The 24,206-nt window shown below is 31.4% G+C and overlaps 1 protein-coding gene across 3 annotated transcripts; it reads left to right on the forward strand.

Moving 5' to 3' along the window:
• The first annotated feature begins 4,109 nt into the window (after positions 1-4,109).
• LOC134682988 (uncharacterized) lies at positions 4,110-24,059 on the forward strand. 3 transcript variants are annotated; one of them, XM_063541963.1, is made up of 6 exons: positions 4,110-4,148; positions 5,298-5,411; positions 10,193-10,257; positions 11,356-11,590; positions 13,296-13,525; positions 22,431-24,059. In XM_063541963.1, the coding sequence occupies exons 4-6, from the start codon at positions 11,395-11,397 to the stop codon at positions 23,487-23,489; spliced, it is 1,485 nt and encodes a 494-aa protein (XP_063398033.1). In that variant the 5' UTR covers positions 4,110-4,148; positions 5,298-5,411; positions 10,193-10,257; positions 11,356-11,394; the 3' UTR covers positions 23,490-24,059. The 3 variants fall into 3 exon arrangements, with proteins under 3 accessions (XP_063398033.1, XP_063398031.1, XP_063398034.1); XM_063541961.1 differs by lacking the exon at positions 5,298-5,411; XM_063541964.1 differs by lacking the exons at positions 5,298-5,411; positions 10,193-10,257.
• Positions 24,060-24,206: the final 147 nt, after the last annotated feature.

The following is a 24,206-nucleotide window of genomic DNA, read 5'->3' on the forward strand; positions in this document are numbered from 1 at the left end:
AGATTTGTGAAGAATATTGTGTTTTTAATCTTTTACAATTTTTTTTTGGATACAATACAATGTATTGTGTTTCAGAATTTCCAGAAACCACCAGTAACCACCAGTCTCTGCGCTCCCTCCCATGAACACACCAGGAGGTAAACTACCAAATGTCATTTATTTTATAAGTAAAAACTATTCTAACATAATCGACTATAAAAACGTCATGATTTCAAAAGAAACATTTATTTTGACATTTCTATTTTGAAAATTATCTTTGGTTTCATTATCACGTGTTGTTACAAATTTATAATCTGACATAAGAAAAAACACCAGTGATTTGTTTCTATTTTAAAACAAATATTGCGTACTAGGTTAATATAATATTTGGAAGTATTCAAAAGACACTTAAAACCATTAGAATAAATATCTTGACCCTGTTTTTAAATACTTTGCCAACAATCCTTTTGTTGTAAAAACCTTGATCGATTTACAAGTTGTTATTACATGATCATAACTACGTATGATCTAAAAACATCTGGCTACTGTTAAACAACTCAAATGTTAGATGCTTTGTTTCAGTAATAAAAATTTATTAATAGTCGTGTCCATTACCAATCCCAGCAAAACATATTAATACCTTTGTCAATAAATGACTTATATATTGCTTCCTGTACAGACTTTTTTAAAAACAAATATATTGCGTAACTTAGACATTTATTTTATAGTTTATCATCGTCACCTGATTTGACCTTTCTTATGTAAAATAATTACTGTTAGAAAGGTGTATGTCTGTTATAATTTGAGGTTATAAGATTATAATGATGTGTGGTAATCAAGTAGAAGTATTCGATGTCCAGTGATGTAAAAATGATTAAGCTGCACCTGGTGTTTCGGATATCATTTAGGTCATTTTTGACCAAGGCCGTAAATCCTCATCAGGTACCCTAGCCTTGTATCATAATAAATACTATTTAATTACAATTTGATTAGTTCTTGCTCTGGTAACATATCAAATGTAGTGTTATTTTTAGGGCACTTTATTTAGTCGTGCCCTAAAAATAACACTACATTTGATATGTTACCAGAGCAAGAACTAATCAAATTGTAATTAAATAGTATTTATTATGATACAAGGCTAGGGTACCTGATGAGGATTTACGGCCTTGGTCAAAAATGACCTAAATGATATCCGAAACACCAGGTGCAGCTTAATCATTTTTACATCACTGGACATCGAATATTCTACTTGATTACCACACATCATTATAATCTGATAACCTCAAATTATAACAGACATACACCTTTCTAACAGTAATTATTTTACATAAGAAAGGTCAAATCATGTGACGATGAAAATAACTATAAAATAAATGTCCAAGTTACGCAATATATTTGTTTTTAAAAAAGTCTGTACAGGAAGCAATATATAAGTCATTTATTGACAAAGGTATTAATATGTTTTGTTGGGATTGGTAATGGACACGACTATTAATAAATTATACTTTGGTTTCTTTACGGAGACATAGCATTTTAATCATTTGATTTTGCCATTTGATTAGGGACGTTCCGTTTTGAATTTTCCTCGGAGTTAAGTAGTTTTGTAATTTTGCAGTCAAAATGCTACTCATAATGTCTACAAACTTTCTTCAATGATGATATTTGACAGGAGCGGCTACACTATGTTTATATTTATTTACCCAAAATAATGATGAGTTGGTATTTTCAACTGTTGCCTATAGCTAGTATCCAGTATAAAAGGAAGGATCAATTGCAAGCAATGTAAAATGATTTTAATAGAGATTTCGTTATTGATAACAAATGAATATCAAGGGTTTGGGGTATTCACGGACCTTTTAACAACATGTACAATGCATTCTGTGGATTGTATTTAACTACTGCCAGAGGTATCTTATTTCTTCTCGTCATTCATTATCACGTGTTGTTACAAATTTATAATCTGACATAAGAAAAAACACCAGTGATTTGTTTCTATTTTAAAACAAATATTGCGTACTAGGTTAATATAATATTTGAAAGTATTCAAAAGACACTTAAAACCATTAGAATAAATATCTTGACCCTGTTTTTAAATACTTTGCCAACAATCCTTTTGTTGTAAAAACCTTGATCGATTTACAAGTTGTTATTACATGATCATAACTACGTATGATCTATAAACATCTGGCTACTGTTAAACAACTCAAATGTTAGATGCTTTGTTTCAGTAATAAAAATATTATCAAGGTAGATTTATGATACTATCACAGTACACAATCAGTTTAGTTTTTTCCCAAATCTACAAATTTGTAGACAGATGTGCAATTTAAATAGTTTGGATGTGTATTTACATTTTGTATATGACAAAAACTTGCTTATTTATTGCATTCGCCAAATTGTTTATACAAATACTAGAATATTTTGTTCATCTAAGCCTTTTAGGTAGAGATAACTCCTTCAGAAGAAATTCATACTGGGCTGATAGGAATTTTTCTTAATTTTTTTATTGGAAGCAAGAAAACAAGTTTGTTGACACCATTAATTTTTTTTATTTTCTTAAAATATATTACAAAAACCTATCTTCTAACAATTTATTTCAAAATTCTATCTCATAAATTTCTTTTTAGGCTCAAAAATGTTTCTATGATCATTTTCTATAAGCAAATTTTGGCATGTTTCAACGACTCGTAGCTTGAAAACCAACACAGTGACCATCCTGTTTATTATGTTTTTGAAAAGAGCATAGACAAATCTTAATTTTGGAAAAAATCAATTTCGGGTAACATATACAGATGATCTAGCTCAATACGTTTTTTGTATAAATTCAAATTAAACTTCTTTAAATAGCATTTGAACTGAGTGAATTAAGATTAACAAAATACACAACCTAAATTTGAGCCACACTTTATGGTTCATAAAATGAACTTACATTTAAGTTTCATTTACAAAATTCAAAATGAATATTATAAACTGTTATTCATAAACATGATATATATTAAAAAAAATCCACATTTCTTACTTTTAACCTTTAATGATTTATAAGTAGTTACATGATGAAAATTTTAAAAAGAGACATCCATCCATGTAAATTTTTTCAATATATATAAAGGCAACAGTAGTATACCGCTGTTCAAAACTCATAAATCCATGGACAAAAAACAAAATCGGGGTAACAAACTAAAACCGAGGGAAACGCATTAAATATAAGAGGAGAACAACGACACAACACCGAAACGCAACACACACAGAAACGGACCAAGCAACAGACAAAACACCACGAGAATAACAAATATCTTTATTATGTTTTTTTCTGCTTAAAAGTACGTAAACATTATAATTTGATATGATCTGTTTACTACAATATTCCAACGCCGATATTACTTGGCAAAATACTCCTCAACTACATCATTAACTTATTTGCGATGTCAATACTATACTCAATTGTTTGAGAAGATTTATTAACTGGTCTAAGTCTATAAATGTCAGGATATCATGTTGAATCGAGCCTTATCACGGTCACGGGGGTCATGGATTACATGTTTATTTTTGGTATTACAAATTAATATTGAGAGTTGGAGGTATTCACGAGATTTAAACAACATGGACAATGCATTCTTTTGAATGTATTTAAACTCTGCAATGGGCCTCATATTACAACTCGTCATTCCTAATCACATGTTGTTACAAATCTATAATCCGCAATAAAAAAACAGTGATGTATTCCTATTCTTAAATATTTAAAAAAATCATAATAACGTCACGGTAGACTAAGCTGAATTATCAACAATGCATAAAAACAATAAACCCCTTAAACATGCTTCTTATTTTCACTCGATTAGTTTTTTTTTAATTTCTGAGATTAAACAACTCCATTCGTTTGATCTGTATGAGCGTTCTATTTTGCCATTTGATTCGGGACTTTCGTTGTATAGTTTCCATGAGGTCCGGTATTTTGATATTTTACGTTATTGCGTATCATTTAAATATAATATTTGGAAGTCAGTCAAGATTTTGTATATCGGTTAAGAAAAACAATTTGAATAGCCAAAAACTAACTAACTGGGTATTTAAACAGAAAATCGATTTTTAAACCCTCGACTGTATATAAGCGATTATCAATGATTAGAACATTTACTCGGTGAAATTTTGTGAAAGCGGGATCCAGAAATGTAAGTTTGTTTAATATGCTTATACATTTTGTATAACTAATATTTTTCATTACTAGCATTATTGATATTTAGTAATATCATTTTCTCAATTTTATTATTATTAATTGGTTAACAATTTTTTATTCCACATTATTGGTGAATTTCAAAAGCTGATATAATTTGACAAATGGCTTCTCGTTGATATCAAAAAGTCAATACAAACATGAATGATATTCACAAGTAATGGTTTGTTTTCATTTTAAAGACTAATAAATATTGTTGTATCTATTGACATATGGCTGTCCGTAATGAGGATGTTTTTACATGGCTGTATGAGATATCATGGGAGTAATATTGAAAGGATTAGCAACAACGCCAGTTCAAAGGCTCCATCTGCGTTACCGCATATCTTTCGATTAATCGTTAATCAGTTTGAAATATGGAATGCGTGTTGAATCTCCGTATGTGATCGATCAGATCACTAATACGTTTTGTCCATTTTCGTGTTGACGAAAATTTGCGAAAAGACAAGTTGTTGTTAAATATACGTGCGTATATGAATGCTTGCATACTTCCCCATTCCAATTGCCTTTCATTTTCACATCTAATGTATAAATGATTTCTGTGCAATGTTCTTATGTTGCTAATGTTTATTACCACACTATGTGTACGGTTTAAAAATGAGTGATCGAAATGGATTAACATCAGTCATGCATTACAAAGATTTAACTTCAAATCATGTAAAATAATTGTCATTGCGATATCTTCACAAGAAAGAATAAAAGCAATTTTACCTGACCATATCGGGAAAAGTGTATTTAGTTGGATCTTAACACGTACTTGTTCAAACCGGTTTTGATCTAATCAAATATACGAAGAAATGTCGAAATGGTCATGACTAAATTAAATCCGTATTTCGGTAGGATGGTGCAAGCATACGATTTTTATTGCGTCTTACACTTTGAGAAGCGAATTATCTGTAACTACTGTATTCACATATTGCATTTTTTTGTGTAAAAACGTTAATTTTGAGCTTTGAAAGTCAAGTGACTCGAGCATTTTCCTGAGGAAGTTTTAAAAAATTGCAAAATAATATGTTTACAGTGGGTTAGCTTTCATTAGTCTTCACTTTCTATAGATTAACAACTTTTGGTTATATTTATAATTTAGAATCATCATTGAAGGTGGAGGACGATTGCACAGTTAATTAATTCTATTGATGTGCCATTTGTATGCAAGAGTGACATTCCGTTGTATTATGTGCCAATTCTCTCTCCTTCACAGGTTCATTATTTTATAATTAAGTTAACGTTTCTGATATAATTTTGAATAATAACAAAATGCATCAATTTAATATATTTCAGTTTTTGTTATTGGTGTATCAAAAACACTGATGTACGAATATAACTTCATGGATTTGAAACGTTTAAAATGATTACATACCAATATTAAGAACCTTTTAAAATCAAATGGTATTTACATGCGCTATCGAGAAGTATTTTAAAATATTGGGTAGTGCATAATTCTGTTTAAAACATTTTTTTTAATTTTGAGATTAATATAAAACGAGTTTTTAGTTAGTTAACTCGTTTGTATTGCTTTCATTTGTCATTTTGGAGCCTTTTGCCCTGGCTATGTTGTAATTTAGAACCATCAACCATAAATTACCCATTGAGATAGGGAGATGGACAAATATTCAGAGAGATAGACGAAATTGTAAATTATGTAACTCTAAAAATCTTGGAGATGATTATCATTATATTATGATGTGCACAGAGATGTCAGTAAAAAGAAACGAATATATTGATAAAAATTTTGTAAATCGTCAAAATATAATTATGTTTAAAAAAAAATATGAATTAAAGTACGACCTTCAACATGGAGCCTATGCATAATCCAAATAGCAAGTTATCAAGAGCTTCAAAAATTGTTTTATCAGTATCTCCACACACAGGAATTTCTTCAACTAGCTACTGTATTAACTGATCTTAATCTTCCTCTAAAATGTTTGAAACGTTGATTTTGTTAAATTGTATTGTCTCATTTTCCCTATAAACGGCTCTTTTGCTAGTGATAGACACATATATGACCGGATTAATAGTTTACAGAAACAGATTGGAATTAGCTATGACGTAGACAGTTATCACTCTAATCGTAATCATGTTTATTGAACATTACGACAATAAAAGCACATCATATAATGACGTTTTGACATCATATTAGGGAGTAAACCTAACAACACCATATAAGGTTACAAGCACATTGTATAATGACACAACCACATCGTATAAAGATGATCGCACGTAATACAATATATAAGGGAAACTGCCCTTCATATAATGATATGTACAGATCATATAAAGATATTTGCACCTCATAAAAGTATATTTGCACATCATATTATAATGTTTGCACATCATATAAGACTGTTTGCACGTCATATTAGAGGGTTAGCGCTATAGAACCAAGTTCAATCCACCATTTTCTACATTTGGAAATGCCTGTACCAAGTCAGGAATGTGACAGTATTTGTCTATTCGTTTTTGATGCGTTTTGTTATTTGATTTTGCCATGTGATTATGGACTTTCCGTATTGATTTTCCTCTGAGTTCAGTATTTTTGTGATTTTACTTTTTAGACATCACCCACTGTATAAGTATATTTGCACATCATATAAGTATGTTTGCACATCATATAAGTATGTTTGCACATCATATAATGACAAGTGCACATCATATAAAGGTATATGCACATTATATAATGGAAATGGCCATATCAAGTCAGTGTTGGCGTTCCATAGATATAAGTATTATGTAGTTATTGTAGCATATTAATCTATTGTAATAAAAAATCATAATATCTAATAAAATTTGTAGATTTAGCTTACTAAGTCCTTATACTTGTATAAAGTAACATTCGTTTATAGTGGAAAATTGATTAAAGGTTGAATAAGCTACAATTAAAAATTGCTCGCCGGTCATGTCCTAATCAATCTATTATCAAGAGAAAATAAATTATTCGATTTTCGTTAATAGTCTTTTTCAAAAATGATGAATGGTTTGTCCCATATCATACATTCAGAGTTTTTTTTGTATGTACATTATTTGATATAAATTAATACATAATACGTTCATAATAATTATAACGGCAGTCATCCTTATCATGCATATCTTCAAATAGACTGTCCTAATAGTGGAGCGGCAGACAGGACAATTTTAGAAATTTAAATTACCTAAATACCTCATGGGATTTTAATAGCTCATTGGAAAGCTTAAATCGTGTAGTTTTTGAAAATATGTGTCGTCAATATAAAATCTGGTACAATTATACCGAAAATCAAGGTCAAGGGTCATCACTTATAAAATTCCTATTTTCATCTGAAACAACAATACCGTTGATATTTTTCAATTTTAATAATCTATTTAATAAATTATATGGGTAGTATTATGTAGAAATGCGTTAGTTCATACAAATTCTTTTTCATATTTGCACATCGCGTCAGACCAATGTTTTATTTAACCATATTGAAGGTAGTCCGTGGTATACAAATCATAAAGCCTAATAAAAATCAGTAACAGAATTACCTTGATATTTGACCTCGACAAATAGCATTTCTTGAATACTTTTTGATAAAAGTTTTCCAAAGAGTATCCGAAATGCATTGTTGATAAATCAAACGAATTATGCAGTCATGTTAAATTTCCCTTCAGTTGTCAAGGATTCAACGTGTCACTGAGTTTTCTTAAAATTAATTCCAACTATCTCAATACAAGATACCTTTTCATACAATCTAGTTATTGGAGTATTATATTACTCAATGTATGCAAGCGTGTTGTAGAACAAATTTAAAATTGAGACATGACCGTTTTGGTATCTATGATGAGTTTATTTTCATACCAAATAAATCGTCAAAAAAATATATAGCATATTGAAATAAAGTTACCAAATATTACAACAAGAACTATTTCCATGTTATTTCATCTGTGTCATTATCTATGTCGGCTGATGTACTCTGAACATTGTTTCAACTACCTAAATTTTGACAACATAAATCAGTGCAAGGAAGACCCTGGTCCTTGCAAACACATGCTGCCGGCATGTTTTTTTCCCATACATCAACAAATTGGATCTTGTAGAAAATCTGAAATCATTTGTCCCTATAAAAAACCTGGCTCTTCCTTGTCATTTTCGCAGTTTTCCAAGCAAAAGCACATGGGCAGCCATTTTTATTTTGGGTTGGCTAAATTTGTCAAAATGGAACAAGTTGTTCGGTGCAACTACTATACAATTCATGTGGCAAGCCAAATCCCTGTCGGTATTAATGGCAATATTGTCAACACCTTCTTGGATTAAGGAACCAGTTAGCTACACCGAATTGGACATAACAATCACCCTGTAAAAAGTAAAACCACCAAAATACTGAACTTAGAGAAAAATCTTATTGGAAAGTCCATAATCACATGGCAAAAGCAAATAACAAAACACATCAAAAACGAATGAACAAGAACTGTCATATTCCTGACTTGGAACAGGTAATTTTGTTTTTTCAGCATCCGCTACACTACTCGTCACTCTACTCAAAAATCTCCGAACCTCGTCAAACTTGACACAGAAACCATGTGCATTTACATTTTCAATCAAAGAATTTGATCCGAACTCATGATACAACTGTACTGCAAGATTAAGACTAAATGGAGTAGTTATGTTATTACAATTTGACACCACACATTTTCTTCGAATTGCATGCGAAATTTCCATTGATACTGAAGAAAATGATTAAAAAAACTGTTGTCAAGAAACCAAGTAACAAAACGTATCCAATAGTGTGACACCATTCCTGCATCATGTTCATTGCAGGATAATAATAAGATATATAAACATTTTCCATTTTTTGTCTTGATATTGAGGCTGCTTCAAAAAGTACATGCATATCGGTTTGTTCGTTGGTTTTGTTTGAGCTACAAGTTCTGCTTGGATGTTATTCGGTACCTTAACAGCGTCTCCAATGGAAATATCGCTAGCAAATACAATGCTTGATTTACCTTGTTCTTGTTGAGCATACAATACAATGGCATCCCTGTAGTGCTTTTTAAGTTAAACCTTATGTTCAGAAATTAATTTACAGTATGTCTTACTTACTTTATCAGGTAAAAAAGAATGGTATATTGTCAAAAGTGATGACAATACAAGAGACTTTTTGTTTCTGTCTACATTTTCAGCTACTCTTTCAAATGCCAAGTCATACACAGATTCATCAGTGGATTTTGGTCTATATGCCAAGTATGTGGTTACACATGCTGCGTGATACACTGCATTTTTTAGCAAATTGTCTTGCTCTATTCGCATTCTCTAACAGCAGTATCTATACGATTGACTAACCTTTCAGCAGATGAAATTGTATGTAATGTGTCCACCCTTTACATAATTATGAGACATATTTTGCAAATAATAATACACTTTGAAGTATGGTGATCAATATTTTCAGGCACCAAAGAATTAGATACATCTGAATTTATATCTGGTGTTTCCTTTTCAGCTGAAAAAAATATGATAATGATTTTAAATTCTGCTTATTACTCGATTTATTTCACTTGACTGGGCGGAGTTTAACCGATTAGCTCACAATAAACCAGTCCATCTATATATAGGTGTTTTAGGATAAACTCATCAATGAAGTGTTCAGTCATTGTTTTGTAAATTCCTTTGATGACAATGATAGGTGATTTGAAATCAGTTATAATTATAACGGTAATCATCCTTATCACACACATCTTCAAATAGACTGTCCTTATGCAAATTAAACGGAAGCTCCACCCGATCAGTTGAATTAAAATTGGTAATATTTGTGTAGCTTTTATAACAGACCTATGATACCTAAATACGAGTAATTCACTTCTGTTTCAATGCAGAATTCATTTAAATTACCGGAAAAATCATCACGTCTTTTTGTTGCAGCAATTATCATACTTTTTTCTTCCAGATTCTTTTGATGTTAAATACCCTTATACTGTATGAAGTTCATTAATAACTGCACTTACCAATTTAGTTCACAAATTATTTTCTAGAACGGGTTTGTTGAGAAATTTGTCTACCGAAACAGCAGTGGGGTATTCGACGCAAGTTGGGTAACGTAAGTTAAAGCTATTTTTAACGTCATTTGTACCACATTTGATATTGACGACAAACATTTTTCTAAAGCTGAATAATCGATAAACAATTTAAGATCTGAAAATTCTATGAGGTATTTAGATAATTTAAAATCGTTAACTAAGCGACTTTTTCATCATTCGCCGCTCCACTATAATGCAAATTAAAACAAAGACTCCTGGTCAGTTGATATGTTAGTAAAAGTAACGTATCAAGTTAGATATACAATACGTAATGTGGTGGTAGCGTTCTTATTTTTGGGTAATGCTGTGTGGTCTAATGTGTACAAGTACATGTTTCTTCCTATGTTTGTTTGTAAAGTAGAAAATTATTTAAGCTAGAGTTTATATATTACCCTGAGAAATGTATAATAAATAAAGGCAACATTACTTACCGTTATTCAAAGTCATAAATCGATTGAGAACAAATAATTCCGGTTTATAAACTTAAGTCATGGAAAACACATGAATATGAGAAGAAAACAATAGAACAAGAAAAATACGAAGTGAAACAAACACGAACACCAATACAACATACATAGAAACGAACTATTTCATATCAACTGACATATTCCTTACAACGTCCACTTTGTGTTTTTGTGAAATGTATTTTTAGTTGATGTTTAACATATTTGTTTTTCCTTCATTGTTTGTACATAAATTAGGCCTCTATTAGTTGTCTCGTTTACAATTGTATTACATTTGTCATTGCGGGAAAAGGACTTGCTCATTATTAAAGGCCGTACGATGACCTTTAGTTGTTAATCATGGTGCCTTTTGGTCTATCATTGGCAATCATACCAAGCCTTGTTTTTTCTATAATAAATTCAGGACATTGATGAGTTTGGGGTCGTCAATACAGTTCAACTTTGTACTTGGTTGACTAGATAACTTTTTTGATCTGAGCGTCAATGATGAGTCGTATGTACGCGAAACGCGCGTCTGGTGTATTAACTTGCTAAAATTACGTCACTACGTTACAACAAAAACACAAACAAACATAAGAAGAATTAGCACAGAGGACCGAACAAGTAGATAATATAACACTTGTGAAATAATTGTGTTACATTCGTATATTTTAGGTGAAATATTGTATTTCTGTCAGCGCAGACGTATCAGGCATGGCAGCACTGAACCAGGAAAGCGATCGTTTCAAACGTGCTGAAATTTTGATTGAAATCGGAACAGATGCTCTTCAAAAAAAAATTGACGAATGGCTTCCCCCAATAATATTACAACGAAAGCTGAAGGAAAATAAGGATAATATATCACAGATAGCAAATCGCCAACAACTTGCTATTCTTTACAACACATATGGTAAATAAATGACAAAGACTTTGAATCATCATAGTGGTGTTTCTTTTTTTTTAAATGGCTACTGTTTGTTTGCCGAACAAAGAAGTTACCACAATGACAGTTTTTCATTATTCTGTCAATAAACATATTAGTTTTTCTGATTAAATTAAAATTTAATGTCATAGATGACATATACTCAAGCGTAGTATTATGTCGGGTCGTCCTTTATTTTAAACAAAAATCAACAAACTGTTGACTTTCATCTTGGTATTATAAACTTTAATCTTACAATTCCAAAATTAAACTTAGAAATTCCAACTTTCAATTTGGAATTATCAACATTAAAAATATAAAATCGGAATTATCAATATAACATATCAAGGTATATCAAAAGTCGTGTATATTATCAAGTAGCCTTATATTCATGAAGTAGAAGTAGCTTCCTCTTAATAGGTATGCGTGGATATGGCCAAACTTAGGGTCAAAATTTTACCAATAACATTACTTTTTAATGGCATTTTATATTATTATGTGTTGTTTCTTTCATAACTTTATAATGATTTGGATTATGTTCTAAATATCTTATGTATCAAAATATTGTATGTAAGTAAAGTTCATTCTTTGTTAATATTTGAATGAATAAAGGTACCAAATATTAGTTAATGTTATATACATATGATTACAGTAACGCGTATCAAACAGTAGTGCGCTGTTTGGCTGAGCAGCTTTTCTAGTGTGATAATTCCAAGTTTCAGGTTTACAATTCCAAGAATAATGTTGACAACCAAAAAGCTTCGTTTTCTCTGCATTGATACTATTGTTTCTATAGTTTGTACATGATTTATACTTTTTTTAAATGCTTGATTTCATTAATTGATTATCCATTTCTTCTATTATAGTAAATTTAAAGATGACGTAACAATTGTATAGCCTTCTCTTATTTCGATAATGTGAATCGCAACAAAAAGCGTTATAATTTTTAAATGCGATTGATCTTTTTGCAGATCAGTTAACAAATTATATAATCTAACAGAAAAACATATTTCAACATGTGCATGTACATGTATCTCGATTAATACGGTATGTATCCTATGTCGACATTACATTTTCAACTAAGATTGATAAAAGATTGTTAGTATCGGACACTTTACAGTGGTAGCATCTATTCAGATAAACTAGGCTTTTTTTTTTTTGGGGGGGGGGGGGGGGGGGGGGGGGGCTCTAAACGGAGACACAAGCTAGTTGTTGTGCCATTTCAAATATGACATATATGAAGGTACTGTTTCGGATTTCCCTTTCTGAGCAACACTTCTGAGCATGTTGCAAATAATACAATTTTAAAAACAGTTTACCCCGTATCATTTATCATACAACGAAAAACATTAACCATAACATTTAAAAATACAACTATCTAAACATAAATCGCCACTAGGGCTACTTACACTTTTCGAATAAAAATAGCCCTTTCTAATGAAAAGCAGATAATGATATGGCAGTGTTGTTTGCTTTTTTTTCAAACTAAATAAACCAAATTCATATCATTCAACGTTTAAAATAAAAGTAACGATATCACTTTTTTTGCACCAGATGCGTATTTCGACAATACATGTCTCTTCAGCGATGCTCGTGTCCAAAATATTTGAAATCCAAAGCATATATAAATGATGAAGAGCTATAATCCAGTAAAGGCTTGTGACAAGTCATAGTATTTTATTGTTTTTTTAAGATCCTTTGTCGTCAAAAAGCATGGACTTGACGTTAATGGTATTGGTGTTACGAAACACTGGATTAAAGCAACCACACACTTCTTCTTTTGATAAATTACCCAAAGAGCATGAAGTAAGTGATGGGGCTGACGTTGCAAGATTAAAGTTCTATAGGAATGAATTAGCTCACTCGAGGATAAAGGAACTAAATGAGCAAAAATTTGCAGAAATATCTCGAACAATAAAAAAGGTAATTCAAAATAGATAATGGCAAATATAAATGAGCATCAAGTCTTTAAAATAGAAACAAAACACATGAAGGTAAACCGTTCTACGGGTATATGTTTTCAATTTGGTTGTCAATTAGTAGACGAAATTGACACCACCACAAAAGGAAATATTCATTATCTAATAAGTATTGTCCATTTGAGACTAGTACTGCAACTTAAAGGACACGTCCAATGTTGTCAAGCTCTTTTAGCAACACTATCAGGCGGACTTAATTGTCTTATGCAACAATTGTCAGCGACTTTGACGTTTAAACTTATTATTTTTATAGAATTTAATTGTTAGTTTGAAATATTTATGCAATTGAATAATTGAACCTTATTACTACGTCAAAAGAGTGTCGGAAATTAATGTAATTCAATCAAACTTCATCGTGTCTCTCCTTTAATTTGCCTGACACTTTTGATATTTGTCAAACGTATCAACATGGAATAATTTGGTGTCTGTGTATCAAAATCCGAACATAGGCAGAATGTTTAGCAATGTTTGATATCTTAAATAAAACGGATGTATCAAAGATCGTATGTTTTCATTCCCTATTTTAACGGAGTATTGTATACTAAAATACTATAATATTTTTGACCACCGCTATGTAATCATGTTGTGCTACGTTCTTACGCTAAAACAGCGAAAGATCCGCTTCATTTCTTTGTATTTATTTTTATTTGTATCCATCTGATGAGTTAAATCTTCTTTTACTGATTTCTATAGTTCGTTCCTATGTCATACGCAATGTTACACCACTGTCCGAGGTTACGGATGAGTTTTGATCCCTTTTTTTTTTTTAATTAACTTCAGTGTGAGTTTTCTCGTTTGCATTGTTTTACATTTTACATTTCTGGGACTTTTATAGCTGACTATGCGGTATAAGCTTTGTTCATTATTGAAGGCAGTACCGATGACCTATAGGTGTTTTTGTATGTGTCATCTGGACTCTTGTGGAGAGTTGTTTCATAAGCAATCATCCAACCCACTTATTTCAAAGTGCTAGTTTCTTTAAAATAACTGATATTTATAAAATCGGCCTCGAATGCTCTAGAAATATAAGAAAAACACAGTTTCATTCCACATTTTTGAATACAAATAATTATAGTTAGTTCATTTTATAAATACCCCAATCTAATCAAAATATATGAAGTACAGCTAAATTCGATTCCTAAATTTCAATTAGATTGTAAATATACCACATTTTAAACATGTTAAAAGCGAATACATTAAGAAAAAAATATATTGTTAGCACATGTTTTCTTCAATGGTCATCGAATTTAAAGGAAAAAATATTTAAAAAAGACCGCGATATTTATTCTGAACTTTACCGCACTTAGATATATATAATTGGTTGAATATATGAAAAGGACTTGATCGTGGCAATATACATATTGCGATTCATGGTTTTTAAAGATTTTTTTTTAATATTGTGATTGTCCTTTATATAAAACCTCTTACATGTCTAAGTATGTATCCTTTATTTAAAAAATAATAATGAAATGACCATGATATTGATAAACATACTGTGGATTCAATTATGTTCATGAGTACCAATTTTCGTGGTTTGAAGAAAGAATGGATATTCAATTTCGTGGAATATGCAAAGTCGGCACACATTCTTTTAGAACATTTCTTTTCGTTGAATATTTGAATTCGTGATTTCCCTGTACCCACGAAATCAACGAAAATGTGTATCTCACAAATATGGATTAATCCACAGGGAAAACAATAACTTTATAATAAGCTTTTTTCCCGCTTTTATGTGGAATGACCTATCAGTTTTATTCCGGTTATGATGAGGTCTTTTGACTTGTCTGTTGAAAGACCTATTTTATTTGTTCTGACTATTATTAAGTATTCCACTTTTCTGTGAAAAGTCAAATTGTATTTGTTCTGATTATTATTAGGTCTTTCCACTTTTCTGTGTCGCACAATGAAAGTGTCATGCATGCAATCAAACAATAAACCAACTAACTAACCAATTACGCATGCATATTTCTGGTTCGTGTGTTCAATAGAAGATGAGGGCTCATCTTTTGTTGTATTACCATGTTTCTATAGTCTAGGTTCAATGTGTTTATTTTGCAAACAAACCAATTAACCAACCAACATATCAATCAACTAACTAAACAACCAATTCATTAATTGATCAATCAATCAGTAATGTTTTATAGGGGGAAAACCGCCGCTAACAAATGTTAACAAAACAAATGATTTGTAAATTAAAATCCGCCTTATTTTGTTCTTGCGATGTATATTTGTATATGTCGCTAAGATATTTCATATATTGTATGCACAGTGTATGAGCTTATAAATCTTGCACTGCTAAGCCGAACATTTTTCTTTGTAAGAGTTATCTACCTAGTCACTTTTTAAATGTGTGCATCTCTTTCGTAAGAAAAAGATATCGACAAAGGATTAGGTCCGGTAAGGGCCATTTTAAGCCTCAAATTTCAGGTTCATCTGACGAAAGATTTTAGACACTTATCAAAAACATAAGTGTCCATTCCAATTGATGCAATTAGTTTACGTGAAAGATTTCAACTGATTTATTCATTAAAAACGCTCCGACTATAGCTTAAATATAAAAACTATCAAATCTTTCAAAAAACGTAATTTTTCAGATGTTTATTGTCAAAAAGGAAAGCGGCCGCATCCGTGTTCATCCTCAACCTTTATATATGTTATGTATCATCATCAATTGCAACTTATCTTTCCAAATTAGGAATGACCACCAATCCGGCCATTTTCATTTGAGACGGAAACCGTCTGAAATTTAGCTAAAATGCTAAAATTCTGAAGATTTCAGTAACTTAGCATGACTTAATGATGCTAGTACACGATATATGTGCATTACATTGTCATAAATAAAACCACTTATGTAGCACAAGCATTCTACTTGCTAATAAACAACTAAAATTTTACATTTCTTAAATTTTTTAAAACTGCTATATTTTTGGGTAAAAAAAAAGGTCGTACTGGACCTACTCCTTTCTTTTTCTTAATTGTTTGTTACACCCTCAGACATATTTGGCTGGTTTTGATCTAGTTCTTTAAGTCATAAACCTTTAAACCTGGAACCTTTTTATTTGAGGTTCTAACTTAGAAAATTATTTTTCCTTGTGATTGCATTTTCCCCAACACTTATATTTTAAGATATATATAAAAGAACAAGAACAAACTGTTTGCTTTAGTGTAATAAAGATATGTGTCATTTGGTCTGAAACAAACTTATAACATCTTATAGGAGTTACTGCCCCTAAAATGTCTTATTATAAGGTTAATTGATTATCAACTCAAATTATTTCTTTATAAAGCGATACATTTGTGTATGACCTTTCACAAAAATTTGAGTCACATATGATCTTTAAAAATGTCAACCGGAAGTGTCCTTTAGTAAACCAGAAGTGTCCTTTAGTAAACCAGAAGTAGCCTTTTGCACTTTTTTCTATGAAAAGAACTCGGAATTCATATATTTTGTTATCTAATAAAATTGAGAATGGAAATGGGAAATGTGTCAAAGAGACAACAACCCGACCAAAGATAAAAACACAACAGCAGAAGGTCACCAACAGGTCTTCAATGTAGCATGAAATTCCCGCACCCGGAGGCGTCCTTCAGCTGGCCCATAAACAAATATATAATAATTCAGTGTTATTGAACGCCATACTAATAACCAAAGTGTACACAAGAAACTAAATTTAAGATAATACATGACTTACAAAGGCTCCTCACTTGGGACAGGCGCAAAAATGCGGCGGGGTTAAACATGTTTGTGAGATCTCAACCCTCCCCCCATACCTCTAGCCAATGTAGAAAAGTAAACGCATAACAATACGCACATTGAAATTCAGTTCAAGAGAAGTCCGAGTCTGATGTCAGAAGATGTAACCAAAGAAAATAAACAAAATGACAATAATACATAAATAACAACAGACTACTAGCAATTAACTGACATGTACATACTTTTATTTAACACACCATTAGAAGTAACTTTCAATACACCCGAAGAGGCCAATTTTCTCCGGTTTTATAGACAAAAGTATATAGAAACTACAACAAATGTATATTTTTGAAATCAATGTGGAAGAAAGCTATTATATAAGACTGTAAGTGGCATTTACTCACTGGAAGTAACACATTATCTCCTTTGTGCACTCAAAAGAAAAATAGAAAAAATTTATGTATCGCTTCGGTATAAAAAAGTTATGATTTGATAATAAATTTAAATTAAGTAAACTGGAACTATCTTCTTCTCAATAACTTTTTAAAATTGATGTGAAAAGACCTTTCATTGTTCTCTGAACAATTGATTTTTAATTATTGTTATCTTATTTTGTTGTTAAATTTTGTTCTTGCGATAAGTCTTTGTTTCGAAATAAGTCGCTTAGATATTTCTCGTATTGTATCATATAGTTTATGTGCTTTTAAATTTCACCCTGCTAAGCCGAACAATTTTCTTTGTCAGATTTATCTCCCTATACACTGTTTATCAAATAATTGCATCTCAATCGTACAAAAAGGTTTCGACAAAATTCTTTTTTACACATTGTTCGTTACTTTCTCAGGAATTTGTTTTTAGTTTCGATCGAAGCCATTTGATAATTTTTTTTAGGAATTATTTGCCTTTAGACAATATATTTGTCGGTATGATTTGTTTTAACTCAAACCGATATAACTCTGGGGAATGTTTTTATTTGAGGCCTTTAGGAAGTAATTTAAAAATCAGGTCAATGTCAAACTCTGGGGAATGTTTTTATTTGAGGCCTTTAGGACCTAACTTAAAAATTAGGTCAATGTCAAAGGTCAAGGTCAAGTTCTAAATTATGATTTTTTCCTGGTGTTTTTGCTCCACCACTTTTAGAGATATATATAAGAGAACAAGTGCAAAATGTTTAATCAATTGTTTAGTTTAGTTTAAACATATTTATTTAGAGTGGATTGGGAAACAAGTTTTGCAACTTATATTAATCCCTTTCCACTTGCGGGTGCGAGTGCTGCCTTGTAGCGGCATTATCCTACTCTTTTTCGAAATCTACAAGAATGTCTTTAACGTGCAAGAGATATGGCTCTCTCTTAACACGGGTCAGCCATTTATCGTCCCCTTCCGACGGACTATCATCGTTTCCTCAAGACCATACTCGCAAATGGTGTCAAGGGAGAGCCGAAAATTGAGTTGCTGAAATTTTCATCCCAAACGGGAATCGAACCAGGAACCTTTGTGTTAGTAGTCCGATGCACTAACCACTACACCACGGCTCTCGTATTGTAACGAAGATATGTCATATTTGGTCAGAAACAATCAAATTACATATTATGGGAGTAAGTGCCCCTGAAATGTTAAGTTATAAGGTAAATGATTATTCCTTCGACCTGGTTTGTTATAAGACCATTTGACCTTTACAAAAAGGTTAAGTGACATATGACCTTGAAAAATTACAACCGGAAGTGATCTTGAGGAAAACAGAAGTATTTTTTTTTTTGCGCTTTTTTATGGAAAAGTACTCGGAATCCATATATTTTGTAATTCAAATACATTTACTTATCTCAGAAGACTAAAAGTGACTTTCGATAAGCCAGAAGTATCCAATTATCTCCTACTTATCGAAAGTCATTTTAATCTTTTGTGATAAGTAAATATATTTTATAGAATTGCTCCTTATGAAGTTATATCCATCGTATGATGTGTCCTATTTTGAGCGAGGACAAGGTCATATTTAAAATGTTTAATTCCTTTTTGAAAGATATTGACAACATATTTTTGTTAAATTGTAAGTTGCTACGCTTACATTAATTTGGAGTTTTTTTAATCAGTTTATAATAAGCTGTCATTTGACGCTCGATATGATATCTAATGCTGAAATTTCATAGTTCTATATCAAACTTGATCAAAACGGGCGGAAAGACCTTTTCATTGTTCTCTGAACAATTAGTATATAATTATTTTTTTCCGCCAAAATTATAATTTTTTGTTTAAGCAATATGTCGCTAAGATATTTCTCACATTGTATCGTACAGTTTATGCGCTGATTAATTCCACCCTGCTTATACGTTAATTTTCTTTGTAAGAGTTTTCTGTCTATTCACTGTGTGCATTTCCTTCGTAACAAACAAATATAACGACAAAATTATTTTTACAAATTCTTCGTTACATCCTCGCCTATATCTGGCTAATTCGATTGAAGCGAACCAGTGTGATCTTTTATATTAATTATATAAGTTATATGCCTTTTCCATATGAATTTGTTGTTATGTTATTGTAACACATAAACAGTAAGCCAGCCGTATAAAACAAAATGACCAAATGATAGAGGCAACATGATATAACTTGAAATGTTGGTCCAAATGATATGTATTTTTATTCAAGGGGTTCCATACCACTGAAATGTAAAAATGAACACAATGAACTAATTATAAATTCAAACTTTGCAGACATCGCCTTGAATTTTAGTATGACAAATTTTGAAATTTTTAATATGCTACACATTGGGATAAAGTGAAATTATTTTTGTTGAACCAAATTCACTAATCTCTGTACAAAATTGAATTTCGAGTACAAAACCACTAAAGTCCCATTCAGCGCCGCGTAGTAGTGCAATGACATAGGTTTCATATTCAATTATGTATGCCACATTAAATCCTGCAATACTAAGAAAGAACTTTCTGCTTCAGTGTTTCTTTGATTGGCATTATGTGTGTCGTTCAACGAAACAAAACTTTATCCTCTTTTTGAGAGTCACTGAATAAATTATACGCCCCTCTTTCAAATATACTGAGTGCCAATGAAAACACAACACTTTTGTTTTTCATAAAAATCTTATAATTTTTATTTCATTTATATTAGAACTTTGTATAGTTGGTTAAAAATGACTTTTAAGACAATTGTCGACAACTTTACGGTTGAGTGATTTTTGGAACAAATGCGAAGTAAGGGTTATTTTGAACGGACATAAACCGAGTCCACCGCTTTTCAACATACGCGCCATTTTCACGATTTTGTCATTTAAAGCTTGGCTAATGTCATTAATTTTCCCGCCCTTATTGTTAGGAAACTGCAATAAACATCTGAGTAAATGCCAGGACTTTCTGACAACCAGCGACATGCAGTTTTGGGCATGATCCAATGAAGCCTTTCATAGCATACAATTACGAGAAAACTGAAGTTGTAGCCTTTCCAATAACCCAAATATTCCACAAATTCAACAAAAATGAATCTTTTAATGATAAGCCACATCCCGGGGTACAAAAAGCAAGAAACGCTCAGCCAGACCGATACATTTGGTCTTAAACATATCCGATATTGACTCTAATAGCTGTACAAATATCACGAGAGTTCAATGGTGGTCACGGTAGATCATTTGGAGCAATTTCAGTAAAGCACCATTTGTGCAGAAATTGTTAAAGAGCACCAAAGTCTTTCCTTAGTGACATCTAAACGGCCGTCAGATGTTAACATCGAATTAAAAAAAAAATCATTATGTTCCAAAAACCGTCAGTGGTGGTTACATAGACATTTGACACCCATCTTTGCCAAAAGTCATGTGTTTCGCCCTATTTTGGTCCGATCGAGCAAATTTTGCATCAGATTAGACATGGTTTAGACAATGAAAACCACCACCAATATCATAAAGTCTTATAGACTTTGTTTTGCGGGATAAGTGGAATAACATTCCTCGAGATCACATTAAACGTCCGGGATGATCAATTCCACGGCGCTGTCGAGATTGCGCTGCACAACGGGGTTGTAACATGTTTTGTTAGAACTGTGAGTTGATAATTCGACATTGGATGTTTCGTTTACCTATAGCGTCTGAAAGATGACAACGAAACATTTTTGTTTGATATCGATCTATTGTTAGAATTATAAATTTTCAAGAACAATTTATTTTGAAAGATTATCATTTCTAATATAAATTGTATTTTTAAAAAACCAAGTGTTACGTTTTCATTGGCACTCAGTATATCTTAGAAATGCCCCTGCATATGTATTCTTATATGGGGTGTCTTGTATATACATTTACAGCCCAACAGATATCGATAGGCTGTATCTGTATCACGAAGAGATACTCTCTAAATTGTCGCCCATTAATTTTGTTTATTGCTGTGGACGACTGTTGTATGAACCTGCGTGATCTCAGAATGTGTATTGCACTTGCATTCTTATTAATATTGATGGACCCTATACAAACTATGTTACGTTCTGTTTGTTTTCTATCATTTCCTTGGGACAATATTAAGTTAACTTATTTTCTGCTTACAGAAAAAACATGAACAGCAGATTTAACTCCATTTATACGGCGCCAATCATGACCGAGTTTAAAATATAAATGTGTACATGTGTACACTCACAGAACAACCATTGCATTATGTTCAGGAACTTTCAAGTCAAGTTCAGTTCAAAATTTTGAAGCGTTTGTCAAATCATGCACTTTTGTTTTTAATCGGATATTGTTTTGTTATTTATTTGTACTGTTGACATTAGTTTTTCTGTTATAATAACTATGTATTTACTTTGAGCGATGTATTCTTGTTGACCATTAGATTTTTTGTGAAAGCCCGTATTCAACTAAATGATTATTTTAATATTACTACGTTGTCCTCCAGGATTTTAAATAGAAAAAAAATGCAATAAATGTGAGTTTTTCTATAATTCTATAAAATTAAAAAGTAAAGACAATAACATTTTTTTGCCTTTAAATATCATCTGTATTTGTACTCAGCTTGAAACAGAAGTAAAAGCTCGCTACTCATTTCACTAGCCTCGTACAAATAATGCTGATATTAAAAGACAATAAACAGCTATAATCTATTGATACCGTGCAATTGTGTTTGCTATCTTTGTACAATGTTGTGATTTTTACTAAATATTTCTCTTCAAGGTTATCCAAAGATTCGGTGGTTCGCAGTTTGATGACAGGATAACTCGTATAATGAAGGAAAGTCTTGATTACCGTGCAAAAAGAATTACTTGGCATGTACGGGAAACGATGGTTTTGTTGCCAGCTGCAATAAATGAGTTTGTGCTTCAACTAAATAATCAGCAGCAACTACACTATTCAATTGCAATTGGTGGAGGTATCCTCTTAGTATACATCAAGCAATATAGTTCACGTGAAGAACTAACAACCTACCTGTTTCATGTACAGAACCCAACTGTGAAACAATGTATTTTTATTCTAAATAAACTTGCAGAACTCAACTTGCGTCAAACAAAACAAGATAATTCGCGCAATGATATAACACCTGGTATTCTAAGGACAGATGGACATGCTACCTTTCCTTGCTCCCATTCTACTCTCAATTCAGATTTACCAGAAATTTGTTTGCCATCTGGAAACGACAAAAAAGCATCTAAGTATTTGTCGAGGCCAATTCCTATGGGAGATGATGGTTTACGTATCAATTCGCGCTTTTACAGATGCCAAAAACAAGGATATGATAGTTGTTCCAACCAACATATTTCCACGCACAGAGTCAGTAACACTAAAATAAAGTCGTGCAAACCACAATATCTCTCATATAGTCAATCTTCAAGTACATTTCCAGATTCGATCAAGCCGCTAGCTGACAAGTACCTTGAGTACACAGAACTAACACTTATCTGTCCGATAAATCAAACCAATAACCATCTGAATGTCAATGCCTCTAACGTAAGTCTTTTAGGCTCGAACGAAAATGTCGATGACTGCAAACAGCCAAGTGAATATGACCATTTGATTAGGAAAAAACATGATGAACAACATGAATTTTGGGACCTTGAAATGGACATTTTTTGGGCTCTCAATTTTATGATTCTAAACCTTGCAATGGTCGTGGCAATGAAAATTATATACCCTATTTTTAAAGGTATCTTTAATTCACATGTACCTGCTAAATTCGCAACATTCATTTTTGTCCTTGTGTGTTGGGTGTTAATGATCCTTTCTATAAAGAAATAATATCGACTCACCAAAGAGTAAAAATGTGTCTTTTTGAATTTCACATTTGTGTTATGTGATACTGTGACCTTACGTTAATCAAATAATATGATTTTGACATTACGTTATGTGTTTTCATTAAATAACATTTTTAATATGATAAAAACAAAACATGATTTCTTTTATGTTTTTCTTTTATTGATGTACGCTTTATTGTAGAAGCTATGGTACATTTTATTTGGAAACGAAGAATAATTTCAGAATGATGCGAGATTGCTATAAGCCGATCAAAATACAGTATTTTAAGGAAACCGCTTGGGCCATATGCATAACAAATCTTTAAAGAGTTCCTTCCAATTAGATTTCACTTTAAATTTCCGTCTGTGTACATTTACGCCAAACATTTTTCATTTTTAAATTAAAAAGAAAATCAAATTGCTTTGCAAATTTTAAAGGTAGTTTGTCGGAACAATGTAACAACAATCTATTGAAATCACTTTCGAATAACTATTTTCTCTATGAGATTTGAAATTTGTTATTTTCATGAAATTATATTTTTGATTTTAGGAAGATATTGAAACAAACCACAAAAAGTTTGTGTTAACATGATTTTATTTAATAAACTTTAAAATATATTAAAACATTTGTATTTGCTTGTTTTATAAAACAAAACATATTTCAATCTCATTTTTAAAAGCAAATATTGAAAATACTGACCTTTAGCATTTTCCAATTCAG

This window comes from Mytilus trossulus, chromosome 9 (genome assembly GCF_036588685.1).
Source record: "Mytilus trossulus isolate FHL-02 chromosome 9, PNRI_Mtr1.1.1.hap1, whole genome shotgun sequence".
Taxonomy (NCBI): Eukaryota; Metazoa; Mollusca; class Bivalvia; order Mytilida; family Mytilidae; genus Mytilus; species Mytilus trossulus.